This window comes from Hyperoodon ampullatus, assembly GCF_949752795.1.
Source record: "Hyperoodon ampullatus genome assembly, chromosome: 9".
NCBI lineage: Eukaryota > Metazoa > Chordata > Mammalia > Artiodactyla > Ziphiidae > Hyperoodon > Hyperoodon ampullatus.
In genome coordinates, this window is record NC_136922.1 from 21,589,563 (window position 1) to 21,607,223 (window position 17,661).

General features: G+C 42.9%; 1 protein-coding gene across 1 annotated transcript in view; it reads left to right on the forward strand.

The window, feature by feature from the left end:
• Nucleotides 1-8,117, forward strand: part of STK17A (serine/threonine kinase 17a) — a 38,596-nt gene extending 30,479 nt beyond the window's left edge. The window contains exons 4-7 of the mRNA XM_079710892.1: nt 3,314-3,440; nt 6,595-6,643; nt 6,731-6,910; nt 7,355-8,117. Coding sequence (XP_079567018.1) covers nt 3,314-3,440; nt 6,595-6,643; nt 6,731-6,910; nt 7,355-7,679 — 681 coding nt within the window. The 3' untranslated portion in view covers nt 7,680-8,117. The remainder of the gene's footprint in view (nt 1-3,313; nt 3,441-6,594; nt 6,644-6,730; nt 6,911-7,354) is intronic.
• Nucleotides 8,118-17,661: the final 9,544 nt, after the last annotated feature.

The following is a 17,661-nucleotide window of genomic DNA, read 5'->3' on the forward strand; positions in this document are numbered from 1 at the left end:
TCCAAGGCAGAATCATTCCATCTTGTTCATCTCTTGCCTGAGTGCTTTGTCAACTGCAGCACCTGAGCTAGTTGAGCCTGACAGGCCCATCTGTCTTCTGTTCTGAGTATGAACTCAGGACAGTAGGGGCTTGGCATTGCTCATAGTTATGGTACCACCTGTCCTGACAGAAAATAGAGCCCCTTTAAGGGTTTCTTTGTAGTTAGTCACCTTTCCTCTTTTCACTTACTGGGCGAGTGTCAGTGCGGGCCTGCCGGGTGCCGGGGCCCTGAGCCCGGTGACGTCACCATGGCCAGGACCGTGGCTCCTGTTCCCACGGAGCTGTAGCCTCTTCCCCTCTGTTTCTGAATCCAGACTGAGATAAACCTACAAGCATCTTCATAATAGAAAAGAGTAGGCCGGATGGCTGGCTCGACAGTAAGACCCGTTTCAGAGGGAGGGCCCCCCTGTACCTCAGCATCCTCTGTCGTAGGGCAGCCCTTCACGTTGCTGCTTCACTGCCGTGCTGGGTCTTCTCGCCAAGTTGACAGTAGGCAGAGCAGAACAGAGAAGAGCGTCCCAGGTGGCGGGGGTACGATGACAGAGATGCTGTTGAGAGAGAGAGCATGACAGGTGTGAGTGGCCAGCAGGGAGACCGACTTTCCCTGAGCCCGGAGAGCAGGTGGGTGACAAGTCTGGACAGCCGGGCACGAGCTCGCCCTGCCTGGGGCTTGTGGACCCCAGTGAGCAGCTGGGAGGTTATCATAGGAGCAGAGGGAAGCTACTGAAGGGTTTAGGCAGGGCGGTCACCGATCAGATGTACAGAGGACGGAAGACCCTCCTGGCTGCAGTTCGGGCAGCGTTCTGCTGCAACGGAGGAGAAAGTGGTGGAAGCTCAAGGTAGTGTTCTGTGGGGGGGGGAGGGGCAGACAAAGTCTAGAAATGCCTACGTCTAGGACTTAACGTCACTAGGACGTGGTGACGCGTTAGCTCGATGGCGAAGGCGCTGGGGAGAGAGGCGAGACAGAGATGCCCCTCGGCGTTGCGTCCTGCCGGCTGCAAGGAGCATCCACCGCGCTGCCCGCGGGGACGCGAGGAGAGTCTGATCTGGGAGGAAAGCAGGAGTCTGACTTGGGCATGTTGAATCGGAGGCGCCTCTGAGACATCAAAGGGGAGAGGTTAGGTGAAGGGACCTGAGCCAGAGAGAGAGGCTGTGAGTCCAGAGGGGCAGATGGTCGTCGGCCTTGGGTGCAGGTGGAGGTGCGGGGTGGGAGTGGGGCGAGGAGAGGGGGAGCCTCCAGATCAGGCCCTGGGGGCCCAGCAGTTAGTGGGCGGGTCGCAGGAGACGGACCAACAGCAGCAGCCGGGGAGTTAGCAGGAGAACCAGGACGGTGTTCTGGAAGCCAAGAGAAAAGGAGCTGGTGGACAGGGAAGGAGCAGCAACGTCAAGCACGGCTGAGACGGCGCTCAGAGGAGAGCCCTGAGGGCGCCCTTGGCTTTGACCTGGGCGGCAGACGAGAAGACGGAAGTCGGATGGAGCGGTTGGGTGGAAGTGGCAGGAGAGGACCGTGAACATCACTGCCACCCTCTGGAGAACCGCGTGGCGGAGGAGACTGAAACTCCTGTTAACAGAACAACGTGTCTTGTACGAGACGCCGGGGAGGCGAGAGGGGCCGGCGGAGGGGAGGGCAGAGAGGGCTTCGCAGAGGAGACGCCACCCCGTGCTGGAGGGAGCCGCGAGGATCAACTTGCCAGGCAGCCGGGGAGGGGCCTTCCCGAGCAGAGGCCTGAGGTGTGGGCCGTGTGTCCTGTCGAGGGACGACAGCCTGACTGATCTGGAGCGCAGACTCCCCGCAGAATGGTGACAGGAGAGTCATCTAGAAAGGGAGGGAGGGGCCGGAGCACGGAACATTCTGGACGCTCTAGTGAGGTACTTTATTGGTGCCAGTGTCCTCAGTTCACCTTTGGAAGTACTCTTAACGGCCAAAGACAGTAAGCGCCGACCCATTCTGAAGCGTGCATAAGCCTCTTTCAAATCTCATATTTTATTTTAAAAATTGGGATGAATTTTACATTCTAGTCTGTAATGTATCAGCTTGACTTTTTATGCAAAGATGTCCGAGTTATTTTCAGCTGAGCAAAAATGACTCCAGGAGCGCGAAGCTCATTGGTCCTCTGGGTGGCGCTTACCACCGCCGTGGACATCCAACCCGCCCCGACCCCACTGGAGTGTAGCTCTTGGCGAAGAACAGCCAGACGACCACAGGGAGAGTGTCACGATCAGACTTACAGTATGGGAAGGTTGTCGTACGTGCAGGATGGGTTGAAGGTGGGGAAATTAGAGACAGGAGGGTAATGAGATCCCAGATTTCATGCAGTGGGAATATTGAGATCTAGGAAATAGAATTCGCATGACTGGTGACTTCACTAGATGTGGAAGTGGTGGAAAATGAAGGGTACAGAGAACTTTAGGATGACTCCCCAGTGTCTGACTTGAGCACTGAGGCTGGGGATACAGAAGAGAGCAGTGGGTTTGGTGCCCGACGTGTGTATTGCATTGAAGGCCTTGCCAGGCGAAAAGATCCGATTTCAGTTGGCACTGTGAGTCCGGAGAGGGCTTAGGGTAGAAGTGATCAGCGTGTAAGTGGCGGCTAAAGCTTTGATAGTAGATGAAATTGCTGAGAAATAGAACGCAGAGTGTCAGGAGAAGAGCGCCAGCCAGCAAGAGATCCTGGGCAACACCACTATTTAAAAGCAGAGCAAAGAAAACAATCGTGAAAAAGATGGAGAGGGAGCTATAGAGGGAGGAATAGATCCAAGAGGGAATATAAGGACGACCAGTAGCTCCAAATTGTCCCGCTGTCAGTGCCTGCAGGACCCCCACTGGACTCGGTGGGCCTTCTATTATTAAAGATATTGTGACCTTAGTGAGGGCAGATGGAGTACAGGGGGCAAATCCCGATGCAGCTGGATTGAGGTGACCTCGCTTTCAAGAAGCTGAGCTTTGAGGGAGGGAGTGTGTTGGCCAGAAAGAGATGCAGGGTCATGGGGGGAGGATTTTTTTAATTAAGTGGTTTGGTTTGGTTTTTAAGATGGGAATAGATGCATAGTTACGTGCTGACGAAGAGCCGGTATAAGGGAAGAGATGGTACGAGGCCTGCTGCCTTACACATGGGAAGTATGCTGTAAAAACAGCTGTCTGACGAATGACTGTCTACTGGTAAATTTCTCGCTCTCGGTTCCACAGGTGAAATTTGTGTTTTATGGGCTACCCGCTCTTTATGCTCTTCATATGCAATCACGGCTTATTAATTTGGGGGGTGTCATTTTGTAGCCCCAGAATATTCTGCTGACAAGTGACTCTCCACTGGGTGACATTAAGATAGTTGATTTTGGTCTTTCAAGAGTACTGAAGAACAACGAAGAGCTCCGGGAGATTATGGGCACCCCCGAGTACGTGGGTGAGTATATTCCTGAGTGCTGCGTGTGTTGTGTGTGGGGCCAGGCATCCCCTTCACTGGGGAGCTCCCATGTGGCGTGGTGAGTGGGGGGGCCTGCCGTCCACTGTGTTGAAATTCTACCGTCAGAGATCCCTTCCTTTGTATTAAGTTAAAAAATGGAAAACTTTATAAAGAGTAAGGTACCAAATTGGTGGTCCCTTTCCTGGAGGGCTAAGAGAAGTTGAAGGGATTGCTTCTAAAAGGAATAGGAGAGGATGTCAGGTTATCTGAGGGTGGAAGGATATTTAACAAGTAAGGACCTTTCAAGAACTTCAAGTTGGTAGAATAAACACTGTGAAAGTCATTGCAAGCCCTGTGATTGCATAGATGTGGGAAACAGAGAGGGCATTCTGCTGGGTTGATGCAGGGCTGAGAGCTTCTGGCAGAAAGAAAAAGGAGAGAGCAGCTGAAGTGATGAACCATGGCTTCTTGGTTTGGTAGAAAAAGCGGTAAACTATGACTTTTTGGAAAGACTGGAAGGAAAATGGAGCATAAAAGAATTAGTGGTTGGATGAGGTTAAAGAAAAAGAGAGATTCCTGTAGAAGAGCAAAGCAGTAAAATAATTTAAAGGTGTGGCCAGGGATTACAGTTTTATCATTTAAAATTTCAGAGTAGAAAGGGCTCTTTGTGATTACAAGGCCTTGGATGTTGCTCTGGAAGGTCAGCTTCTTTGGACCAGGAGGTCGAGAAGCATGGGTGCCAGGCCGGTAGGGTCCTGCACATCAGTGTGGAAGTTCCCCGGGGTGATGGCAGCCCTGGGAGGAGGAGGGTGGCTTTTGTGTCCGTAGGTGAGAGCATCATTGTGACCAGGAGTAGAGAAGGCTGTGGCCTGGGCCTGGGGGGAGGAAGAAGATTTGCCTGAGGGCAGAGGTGTGAAGTGGGCGGACAGGCAGTCTCCTTCTAGAAGGCCTGGGGGCGTGGCAAGAAGAAGGTGAAAGGAAAAGAGTAGTCCTTGAAGGAGCCCAGGATGCTGGGAATTTATGTAGGAAGGAAAAAAGGATTCCAGGGGGACACAGAAAGTCCCGGGGGACAGGTCGGGTTGAGGAAAACAAAGCTGTATGGCAATGACAGTACAAAAAATAATTTGAAGTTTTAAAATACTTTCTGAAGTCCTACAGGTTGAAACAGCAGATCCTTTATTAATTAGGTAATAAAAGATATCGCAGGCAGAAAAACACCCTTCAAATATGGTGTGTTTTTTGTGGACTAGAACACAATTTCCAGTACGCCGACTGGTACGTCTCATGACCGCTGAGTTAGTGTTAGGAATGTGGCTTAACATGCTGCTGCTTCAGGAGAAGCACCCGTGATGAACGGGAGGCCTTGTCAACTGGAAGAAGCTCAGGAGACTGCGGGCTGAAGGGCTGTGGGCCCAGATGCCCATAGGAATTATTGCCCTGAATGAGTTTCTGTGGGGTTGTTTTGTTTCCCTCCGATGCTTTCTGCTCTTTGGTAAATTCTAAATTTTCTACCAAGAGTTTTTTTCCCTCCAAAAAAACAAAGCTGTGTTCTTTATGATAAAAGCAGTACAAGCCCAACCCCAAAAAAACTACAAATAACTCAGAAGGATATAATACAGAAAAACAGGCGGCGCTCCTGTCTCTTCGCCTGGCCTGCCTTTTAAAGGGGACCCTGTGCCCCCAGCCCCGCCCCAGCCTTTCATACGCAGAAAGGGCTGCCTGGGTGTGTGCCCCTCTGCACTGGCCAGCTGTGGGACCTCGGTCCCCAGACCTCTCTATACCTTACGGTCCTCTGTCCACGAAACGAGGCTGTGGAAGTCCTACCTCACTGGATCTGCTCCGTCACACTCTCACGTCAGCGCTCAGCACGTAATAAACACTCAGAAAAGGAAGCTAATGTTATTTCCTTCCCCGCTCCTCCCACTATCTACTGCTCTCTAGGCTCTGTTGTACTTTTTCCCCTCCAGTAATCTGGATACTCTGCATTTGATTTTAAATTTCCTGGTAGTATCTTTTAAAACTTTTTTCTGTTTTCTTTTTTTGGCCGTGCCGCATCACTTGTGGGATCTTAGATCCCTGACCAGGGATGGAACCCGTGCCCCTTGCGGTGCAATCCTGGAGTCCTAACCACTGGACCGCCGGGGCACTCCCTCTTTTACAACTTTTAAATAACATTCGTAGCCTCTGCTTCTCAGCTCGACAGCTTCAGACAGAAGTGGGGAAACCAGGATCCCCTACACCTCCCCCTCTCCTGTTCTAGGGGAGGCTTATCTCCCACTCCTAATGCATGTGCAACTTTGAGTGTTTTGGTTTTCCCTAGAACATTTTCATTCCCTTTTTTATTGTCATTACCTCAGTTTTTTAGGCTTTGATCTGTTTTTAAATGGATTCAGTACTTATTGCCTGTCTTTTCATAGCCTAGTCTTCCTATTTCTATACTTTTGAAAAAAATCGTTTTTTGGTTGACTGGATCATACCAGTGAGCAGTCTTCAGGGAGGATTTTCCTGAATTTCCCCTATGTCCTTGCACACTTGGGACTGTCTTTCTGTTACTTCTCTGGCTGGCAGCAGTCTAGTTAGATATTATCAAAGCAAACTTTTTCTCAACCCTGTAGGTTGTGTTTGTTGTCTGTGTGTGTGACGCATGTCATCCAAGGATGCCCAGGTTGTTTCTAACCTTGTTGACTGTGTTAACGGGTGGGCATTTTAAAAGCTCACTGCAGCCGCAGCATAGAGAGCAGATCAGAGGGCGGGACCAAGTGGGGGTCAGGGGGCACGTGCTGTAGACTGGGGGCCGGGGAGATCACGATTTAAAAGCGGGAACCTGATGCTTGATTAGATAGAGGGTGTGGGAAGAGGAAAGTGTAAAAGTTGCCAGTTTATATGGCAGTAGTTATGTATTCAAATATTAAAAAAAAAAAAAAATACTAGGACCCAGCATTGGAGGATAGAGGTGCAAAAAGTAAGCAAGTTAATTATAAACATCTAGTTAGACTTTACAGTAATGCATATTAATTTGACTTATAACATGAACTTATTTCATCTTAGCCCAAACCTTGACAATGTCTTAGTTTGGTATTTAGATTTTTCTAAGAGCAAATCTGGCAATTTTTTTTTCACAAAACTAAATGTTTTCTTTTGTTTCTGATGCTAGCTCCTGAAATTCTTAGTTATGATCCTATCAGCATGGCAACGGATATGTGGTGAGAATTATTTATGATGAATTGATCAAATTAGTTTCAAGAAATGAATATGATACTAATTTTTCTTACATTTTCCTTCTGATTTAGGAGCATTGGAGTGTTGGCATATGTCATGCTGACGGGAGTATCGCCTTTCTTAGGCGATAATAAACAAGAAACGTTCCTCAACATCTCACAGATGAATCTGAGTTATTCTGAGGAAGAATTTGATGTTGTGTCTGAATCAGCTGTTGACTTCATCAAGACACTTTTAGTTAAGAAACCTGAGTAAGTATTCGTTAATATTGATCTCTATCAATTTTCGAGCAATCTGCTCTGAACAAAAGCAGATTAACAACTGAAACCCCAAAATAAAGACATGAAAGTGTAGACAAAACTAGATGAAACCTTTGACTTCTTACATCTTTTGAAAGAAAAAGTGGCAAAAATGAAGATGTTTTTTAGAAAATGTGAACTGCACCTCAGTATAACGGATATTTGCCATCTGTTCTTGGTTTTTCAAAGGGGCTTTTCAGAGATAACTTAAAATACTATTTTTCTATATTGTGGGGAACGGCATTTGCATGCAAATGCTAAAACTTTGTTTTATTCAGGAACCACAGTAAGATCTTTGTGGTTCATACATCCCAAAATATAATACCTTATGCTCTAAGTTATAGTTGAGGCTTTAAACTACTTCATCCTAATTGTAAAATGTGTATCTTTATCCAGAGATCGCGCCAATGCTGAGGAATGTCTGAAACATCCATGGCTAATGCAGAGCAGTGCTCAGGAACCTTCTCTCAAGGTGAAAGGGGCATTAGAAGAGGCACAGGCCCTCCAGGAAGGCGATTCTGTGCCTGAAAGTAATTCAGATACTCAGAAGCCAGAAACTGAGGAATCCGTCGTCACAGAGGAGTTGATTGTGGTTACTTCATATACTTTAGGACAATGCAGACAGTCTGAAAAAGAGAAAATGGAGCAAAAGGCCATTTCCAAACGCTTTAAATTTGAGGAACCTTTGCTGCAAGACATTCCGGGAGATTTTATCTACTGAGCAGTATTTCCCTTTAGAACTTTAAGATTTCTGCATTGGAAACATTATTTATGGACTTCTGGCCAAATGGTACATGTGCTGAAAGTGGATGACCAGGTGTCACTGGGAGAAACTAAAATAACTTTGTCAAACTTGTGGAGTTAGAGAAATCAAGCCAGTTTTATAAAGTTGCCAACCAGGAGGTTTAACGGGTAAAGTTACCTTTTTCAAAGTTCTTTTTAAGAAGGGAGATGCTTGAACCTTTTATTTCTGCATCCTGTTTCTCCAGAATGAGAATTTGTATGCAAAGATATCTGTAGTCACTTTCCTTAAAAATCCAAGTAAAAGTGCCAAAATTAACATCTTTGTAAATCTGTTTTGCATTATTCATATGTATATCTATATCTGCATATATGTATGTTGATATCTTTACTAAAATTGATACTTTTTCACTTTGGATTTTTTGAGGGGACTAAGATTTTAATTTAAATAGGTATTTTGCAAATTTTTGAGACCTAGAATAACATCCACTAGTTTAATAATGTCTTATTTTTATATTTTATTACTGCTTTATGTTGACTTGATTTGGCTTCTGTTGTCTGTTTTTTTTCCTAATGCTTTGCAGCCCTATCAGTGAAAAACCCTGGCTAATTTTCTTTTTTTTTTCTTCAACATCACTAGTAAGAGTGGTGGTGATTTTTCACCTCTGAAATTGTTCTGGTTTTCAAGGTCAAGGTTAAGTCACCCTGTAATGTTAACCCAGTGTCGGCTCCGCGTGTCCCTCATCACACCTTCTTGTCTACCCTCTTTCACAGGCTGCACCCCTGCCGCCTCCTCACAGGCTTGTCGCCTGCCTCTTGCGAGAGGCAGTGTGATCTGATCAATACGGTGGTGCTTCGGTCAGTGAGAGGACGCTATTAAGTTGTTTTTGTTAATAAAATCCCCAGGAATCGGGGAAGAAATATAAAGCACATTCATGCTGGCCATCGAGCCTCTGCTTCTGTTGAATTTCATATTAGCCCCCAAGCAATACTAGGAAAAGTGGTAAAATGCCAGAATATTTATAAACCTTTACTTTGTCCATAAACGATTTGACATTGGAGACTTTGTCATTAGGGAGGTACCCTAAGACTTGTAAGATTTATAAGAATATACTCAGTAGCATTTAATTGACTTAGGATTGAACACTTCAGCTGTATCTGGGCCCACAGTGAACGAATTCCTATTTTAAAAAGTGGAAATGTAAAAGCGTATGCTGTATAACTTAAAGCAACTAAATATTCTTCTTACACAGAACAGTCTGAGAGTCCTTATTTATCTTTATTAGGTGCTTGTATCGGGTGAATACAACTTGTCTGTGACTTGTGTGCTGTGTGCACACAACGTGTGCTCTGTACCGTGAGCTACTTGGACCCATCCCTTCGCAGTCTGCTAGGGTGTCACGTGGTGCTTTCTTCCCAGCCTGGTTGCTCTGATGTCAGCCTCAGAACCATGGGAACCCCTAACCATCTGTTTTCAAGTGTGTGTAGGGTACTGGGCTGGACTTTCCCATGCGTGGTCTGCACGAGCTCCCAGCCCTGCCGTGCAAGTGTCGCAGGCCCTGTATTGTTCCAACACCATCAGGTGAAATTGATTAGGCAGTTCGAACCCTCGGTTTGCACTGTTTTCTCACTAAACTGGCATATTGATTTATACAGTTTCTTGGAAACGAGCATTTCTAAACAAGCTCTATAAAGAGGAAGAGGAAATTCTGCTACAACGGCAGTTTTCAATGAAAACCCATGGCCACAATGCTAAAGCCTCAGGTAAGTCTTGAAAAGAGGTAAAATACAATTTTAGGCAAATTTTTATAAATACCTCTGACAAAAATAGGGAGGTGAGAAAAAAAATATCCACTATCTGAATGACACATTTTTATACTTGATGGATTTATTCAGTTTTAAAATCATAATCATGTGGACAAGTTAGACTTTTTCCAAGCCATTTTTTATACTGTATTCATAAGACATTTAATATAATTGCTGTATTTGTAAAAGAAAAGAAAAAAGACGTGTTTTCTTTTAGCTGGCCACTTTGCCATTTGCAGTGTGCAGCTGTCCTTAGCTGCTCTTGGTGACTTGAATTTAGAATTAATTATACACTGCTTTTTTGGAAGCACTTGCACTGGTAAAGGGATATATTGATATTTTTTGGTGTCTGTCGTATAAATAGAGCATGAAGAGTCTGCACAGTATTGGACCAAATCTTTGTTAATTACTAACCAACTAGCTCTGTTAATTTTTCTTTTCACTTGTTTACAATGGACTAAACTATTCATATCCATGCAATTTAGAACTCCAGTTTTAATTATAATAAAATTCAACGTTATAATATTTTAGCTTGAGAAGTTGTTTATGAAATATGCAAAGTGTAAGTGGTTTTAGTCAACTGGGAAATTGTGTTTTAATGTTTCATTTTGTTGTTTTCACATGAAAAGTAGGAGAATATGGCTTTCTCTCGTAGTTACAGAGGCAGGTCAGATGCTAACTGTGGTGTATCTTAAACTTTTCCAACAGACCTCAGTTTGGAAGAAAGTGTAGGAGAGAAGAGGTCGCTTAGAGACCGTTGGACACGAGGTGAATGCTGTGCGGCTCCGTCCATGGAGGTCTGAGCAACATCGCTCCCTGCCACCGACATGGATCATCTCAAGGTACCAAGAAACAAATCCTAAATACATCTTAAGCTCACACTTGGAGAAATTTGAATTAGACTGATAAAATTAAAAATACTATTGTTCAAGATCATTTAGCACTTAGGACCTTCAATTTGTTACAGAATTAAAAGAGCTGGATTAAAAACGTTAACCTCAAGAGCCTTAATTGCGAACTATTGTTTTATTGTCAGAGGGGATATAATTTACAAGTAATGAAGTGTACAGCTCTAAATCTGTACCAGCCTCTCTCGAGCTTGACAAATGCACGTATTCATATAGAGGGAATTACATGGCACGTCCACCCTGCTGTGGCTTTCACTCAGCCTGATTTTGAGACTCATACATATTGGTGCTTGTATCAGCAGTGTGTTCCTTGTTGTTGCCATGTGGTGCTGTTTGAACACACCAGTTTATGTAAAACCATATCTCTGTTCATGGACCCCAGGGCTGTTGCAGGTTTTGTCTCTTATGAATAAAGCTGCTATAGATATTCTTTTTTCTGTTGTGTTTGTTTGGTGTTTTTTTTTTTTTTTGGCTGCATTGGGTGTTCATTGCTGCTGCTGCATGCGGGCTTTTCTCTAGTTGCGGCAAGCGGGGACTACTCTTCGTTACGGTGCGCGGCCTTCTCATTGCAGTGGCTTCTCTTGTTGCGGAGCTTTCGGAGCACAGGCTCAGTAGTTGCGGCATGCGGGCCCTAGAGCATGCAGGCTTCAGTAGTTGTGCTGCGCAGGCTCAGTAGTTGTGGCGCACGGGCTTAGCTGTTCCACGGCATGTGGGATCTTCCCGGACCAGGGCTTGGACCCGTGTCCCCTGCATTGGCAGGCAGATTCTTAACCACTGCGCCACCAGGGAAGTTCAGATATTCTTGTCCAGGGATTTTTTGTGGACACGTTTTCATTTCTCTTAGATTAAATAGGAGTAGAATTTCTAGGCCACGGGATAAATGGATATGTAACTTTTTAAGAAAGTGCCCAACCGTTTCTAAAGTGATTATACCGTTTACCATTCCTGCCAGCAATATATGAGAGTTCTCATTGCTTCACATTTAGTGCTGGCCACCGTTTTTTATTTTAGCCACTCTCATGAGTATGTGGTGGTATCACAAGGTGGTTTAATTTGCTATTCCCTGATGACTAATGAGGAACAAACACTATTTCATGTGTTTGTTGAACCATTTTTGTGTCCTTTTTCTCCCTTTTTATTAATTGGATAGTGAGTTGTGATAATCTTTTATATATTCTGGATACAAGTCCTTTATAGGATTTACATGTTAAAAATATTTTTTTCCGACTGTGGGTTGTCTGTTTTCTCAACAGTGTCTTTTGATGAGAAGGTAGCTGTAATTTCGATGAAGTCCAATTCATCATTTTTTTTTTTTTTTTTTTTTTTTTTTTGCGATACGCGGGCCTCTCACTGTTGTGGCCTCTCCCGTTGCAGAGCACAGGCTCCGGACGTGCAGGCTCAGCGGCCAGGGCTCACGGGCCCAGCCGCTCCGTGGCACGTGGGATCTTCCCGGACCGGGGCACGAACCCGTGCCCCTGCATCAGCAGGCGGACTCTCAACCACTGCGCCACCAGGGAAGCCCCAATTCATCAATTTTTGTTTTATGGTTAATACTTTCTGTACCCTCTTTAAGAAGTCCTTACCTACCCCAAAGTCATGAAGATTTTTTTTAATCTTTATAGTTTGAACTTTTATGTTCAGGCCTGCGATCCACTTTACACTTTTGTCCCCTTTGGTGTTAGGTAGGGGTCCAGTGTCCTTGTTTTCCGTATGAGTATGTAGTTGTTCCAGCACCATTTGTCAGACAGGTTTTCTTTTCCCCACTGAATTGTTTTGCTGTCCTTGCCTAAACTCATCTGACCGTGTCTGCGGATCTACTTCTGCACGCTCTTCTGGTTCATTCATTTATTTGCTTCTTTTGTCAGAGCTTTGTAAGTCCTGATGTCAAGTACAGTAGGACTTCCAATTCCTTCATTTTTGAGATTGTTGTTTATTCTAGGTCCTTGGCATTTCTGAAGAAATTTTAGTGTTGGTTTGTCAACTTTTACCAAAATCACCCCCTAAAAAAGCCTCATGGGATTTTGTTTGAGATTCATCTAATCTATCAATTTGACTTTTTAACAGTTCTTCCAGTCTATGAACATAGTGTGTATTCCCGTTCGTTTATTTCATTTTAATTTTTCTCAGCATTGTGTTATATTTTTCAGTGTAGAGTCCTTGTACATCCTTTGCGAACTTTATCCCTGTGTATTTTGTTATTTGATGCTATTGATTTGGATGCTCTGTTTTTCAGTTTTGGTTTCTGATACTCCAAATCCTCCAGTGGTCAGTTTTAGCTCACTGTGCTTAATCAGACCTATGTTATAAATTATTCAAATAAAAATGAGTGTACTTTTCTTTTGAAACTCTTCATTTAAAGTCTCGGCCTAAAGTTTTGTTGGTAAGAGTGGAAGTAAGTCTGCTGAATTGAAATTCATGGTAACAAGATTGGGAAGGAATAACATACCCTCCTCTAATTCTCTCAAAGTAGAGAGGAGGTAATAGAATCTCAGAGGGTTTGCCCAGGATCTTAACAGCTGCTGGCAAAACAGAGGGTAGAATCGTTGAGCTTTCCAGGGCTTTTACCTCAGTGGAGTCTACCTTTGGCTACATATTAATGTCCATAAACAATCATTTTTTAAAATTATTTTTGTGTAGCTTGACTGTGGATGAATTTTTGTTAATGACTGGATGAATTTTGTTAATGACTGGATGAATTTTTGTTAATGACTGGCTAGGTAACCTGAGATTAGGCTGGTACAGAGGTCAGCACATTATGCCTTTGTGGCATGTTTGGTAAATGAAGCTTTCTTGGAACACAGCCTGTTCATTTACATTTGTCTACAGCTGCTTTCATGGGAAAACCTGCAGGGTTGAGTAGTTGCAACAGAGATCTTATGGCCTAATCAGCCTAAAATAGTTACTCTCTGGCCCTTTACAGTATAAGTTTGCCAACCCCCCTGCCAGGCTATTGTAATCTAAACATATTTTAAATAGGAGATATTTCCTATTTCAAACCAGTACTGACACAGTTCTTGGGGGAGCAGTTCATTTTACATGGCAGAATAATCTTAGGACTTTGCATTCATTCTTACAGTTTTTATTAAAACAAGTGAGTTTTATCTACTAAAACTAAACTATTTTTACTAAATATGTCATCAGCAATAGTATAACAACATTTTTACATAAAAATGTTCTCAGTTTCAATACACTGATCGGTTTTCATGAAAATTAGTATCTCTTGGTTATCTCCATTATTGTAAAGTGACCAGTTTTCTAATAACTTGTGAGAGAAATGTACCTAGAAGAAAAAAAAAAGATATTTAGGAAGAGAGATGTTTAATCCTCAGAGAGCTGGAGATTATTCAGGAGGGAAGGATTATCACCTCATCTTTGCCCCTTTCAAAGCAACATATTCAGTGTCCTTGTCCTACACCTTAACAATTATTTCAAAATACAAAGTTTTTAGACTTAAAAGGAGTTGGAAAGATAGTAGTACAGACACATCTTATGTAGTTGTAGTACAGTACTAAAACCAGGAGACTGACATCCAAGCAGTGCGTGTGTATAGTTCTGTGCCGTTCTATCACATGTAGTTTCCTGTAACCACAATTTAGATACAGAACTATTTCATAGCAACAAAGATGGGTTGATGTCAACATTTTAGCAGTTCAGGTAAATAGTACATCAGACAATGTTATACGTTTTGTTTCCACCACCAAACGATTCCTGAGATAACTCAAGAGGAGAAGGAAAGTCCATCATATTTACCCACGTTTCTGCTCTTTCCACTGTTCCTCCTTCCTGATGTTCCAAGACTTTTTTTTCTAAACATTTTCTGTTTCAAGAACTTCCTTTTGTCATTCTTTTAAGGGAGGTCTATTCAAGCAAATTCTTTTTGTCTTCTATCATCTGGAAAGTCTTTATTTTTCCTTTGTTCCTGAAGAATAATTTTATTAGCTGCAGAATTCAGAGTTGACAGTTCTTTTAGAACTTGAAAAATTTTGTGCCATTTTCCTGGCCTCCATGGTTTATGAGGAGACAGCTATCATCTGAATTATCTTTCCCCTATAGGTAAGGTGGTATTTCTGTCTTGCTGCTTTCAAGCTTTTTTCTTTGCCTTTAGTTTTCAGAAGTTTGTCTTATCATAGATTTCTTTAGGTTTATGCTGTTTGGGTTCCACTCGGCTTCTTAAATATATAGATTTATGTCTTTTGCCAAATTTGGAAACTTTTCAGACGTTCATTCTTTCAAATGCTTTTTTCAGCCCCACCTTTCTCTTCTCCTGGGACTCCGATGACATGAATGCTAGATTTTTTTGTTATAGAACCACAGGTATTATTGTCAGTCTGTTCTCTCTGCTCAGATTGGGTAATTTCTATTTTATCTTCGAGTTCCTGATTCTTTCCTTCTTTTCAAGTTGAGATTTTCCTGGTTCTTGGTGGTTTTCTATTGTATACCGGACATCTGGTTTTACGTCGCGGGACTCTGGATCTTGTCTAAATCTTCTGTTTTAAAAGCAGGCCTTTTCTGACACCGCCATACTGGTGGGTGAAGCGGGGGTATGTACACTGCCTCCTCACTGCTGCCAGTTGGGGTGAAGGTCCAGGTTCACCACTTGGCCTCTTTTGACACCCAGGCAGGGGGAGGGGTACCTCCTTACGGCTTCCCACTGAAGAATAGGGGCTCCACTGATGCCGCGGGGGGTGGGAGTATCAGTGGGCAGGAAAGGAGGGTGTAGCTCCCCTGGGCCTTCTCCGCCACCACACCCCACAGAGGACGGGGGCCAGAGGGGCGGGCGGGGAAGGCCTCGTTCTAGCTGAGTAAGGGGAGCAGGTCTCGGCTCTCCACCTGGCCTTTGTTGACAGGCTAGGGTAGGGTTGGGGCCATGTTTTTTTCCATGGTGTCTGACCAGAATAGGGCGATTACTGTGTGAAAGTTCTTTAGCTTGAGAAAGCAGGCTTTTCTTGGCTTTTGTTGTCGCAGCCATTGGTGTTTCTAGGCTGCTGGTTTCACCAGCACCTAGTGTGGGACATATGAGGCAAAAGAAAGCCCAGGGAACTCACTGCTGTTATCACTTGGGTCCCAAGGTCCTTAGCCAACCTGCCTTCTTTTCATTTTTCAGTGTGTTTATTTGATAAATGTCTAGGGTTTTAGCTGTGCTTAGTGGGAAGAATAGGGAAACGTGTGTCTACTCCATCTTGTCCCTCCTGGGGGTTTTTGCTTTTTACAGTTGACAGTAGGAGAACTCCATTCTGTGTATTTGAGATTTAAGCAATTTAGTAAATACACCTCGGATTATGAGAGCCAGGTTTCTCTCTCTGTTGGAGAAGGAGTGACAAGTATGGAAAGGAGGAAGTCTCCAGTGAGTGAGTGTGTGTGTGTGTGGTGTGTGTGTGTGCGCACGCACGCACGTGGGTGCTAACACTAGACCACTGAATGTAGTTTAAAATTTCTTGAGGTTCCTTTTTACCATGAGGATATATCCCACCAAGGATGTTGAGTCAGAACTGTTTGAAAGTCACTTGAAATATTTCTTCTCTATATTGTTCATTTGTTTCAATATTTTAAGAAGTATTTTAAAGATTTTTTTCTTTGTGATTTTATTTTTAAATTATGTAAAAACAAAATAGCATGATTTCAAAGTCAAAAGTGTAAAACAAGGTACATTCAGGAAAGTACAGTTTCCATCCCTGTTTCCTACTTACATCCCCTGGCCATTTGTTTACTTCCCCAAAGGTAACTACTTGTATTGATTTTAGTTACTCTTCCGTTGTTTCTTCTTGAAAGTAGAAGCTAACACATGCATACATATACACATGCATATATAAAATTCCTTTTCACAAGTACAGACTCCTCAACTGTATGGAAGTCAAAGTTTATTTAACCCATTCTCTATCGATGGATACTTAGGTTGTATCTGGGTTGTTTACAGTTTTTTGTTACAAATAGTGTTACATTAAATAATCTTACATAAATGGCATTTTGTATTTTTTGCCAGCGTACTTTGGGATAAAATCTTAGATGTGGGATTGCTGCATAGAATGGTAAGTGTATGTGACATTTTTCTAGATATTGTCAAATTCCCTTCCACAGGTGTTGTTTCATTTTGTCTTTACACCAGCAATTTAAAAATGCTTATTTCCCCACAGCCTTTTGAGAAAATAGGTTCTCAAATTTAGGGATTATTGCCAATTTGCTAGAAGAAAAATGCTATCTTTCTATAGTTTGAATTTATATTCTTTTTAAGAGTGAAGTTGACCCTTTTTTTTTAATGTGTTTGAGTCACTTGCATTTCTTTTCTGTGAATACATAATATCTTTTGCCCATTTTTCTATTGGGTTACTGTTTTCTCAACTTTCACTCTTTAGAAATTAGGGATATTAACTTCTGTGATTTAAATTGTAAATATTTTCCCATTTATCATTTGCTTTTTGCTTTGCTTTTGGTATTTTTAGACATGCAGAAGTTTGTTTTTATACAGTCAATTTTCCTTATTCTGTAACGAATCATGGTTAGGTTTCTCCACTTCTGGGTTATAAAAGAATTCACCCATATTTTTCTGCTAGTGCTTAGATGGTTTCATTTTTACATTTAGATCTTTTGATCCAATTGGAACGTATGGTGAGCAGTGGATCCAATTTCATCTTTCTGCATATGGCTATCAGGTTGTTCCAACATCACTTTTCAAATGTCTTCCTCTCCCTCCCTGATTTAGATGCTGCTTTACCATAACCAGATTTCCATATGCACGTCTATATTTTCATTGCATTGTCTCTTAATGTGCCAGCACTTCATTATTTTATTTTCAAATATGTTTTAATGTCTGTAAGACTAGCCCCCCTCCTTACTCTTCCTTTGCAGGGATTTCCTAGCGATCTTTGCTTATTTCTTCTTCCAAAGGAATTTATAATTAATTAGCTTGTCTAACTTTTAAAAATCCCTGGTATCACATTAAATTTAACTCAGGGAGAACTGACATCTTTATGATGAAGAATCTTGCCATCCAAGAACATGGTGTGTCTTTCCCTTTGTCCAGTTCTACATTTGTACCTTTCAGTAGTGTGTTTTAGCACCTCTCATATAAGTTTTGCAGATTTCTTGCTCACTTTTTTCTAAGTAGTTTGTTTTGGTTTGCTTTTTGCTATTTTAAATATTGTCTGCTGTCCATTACTACTTCTAATGGTATATTAAATGCTGTTCATTATTAAATGAAATGTGATCTATGATATGGAGGCATGTTTCTAATATTTTCAACTCCCACTTTTG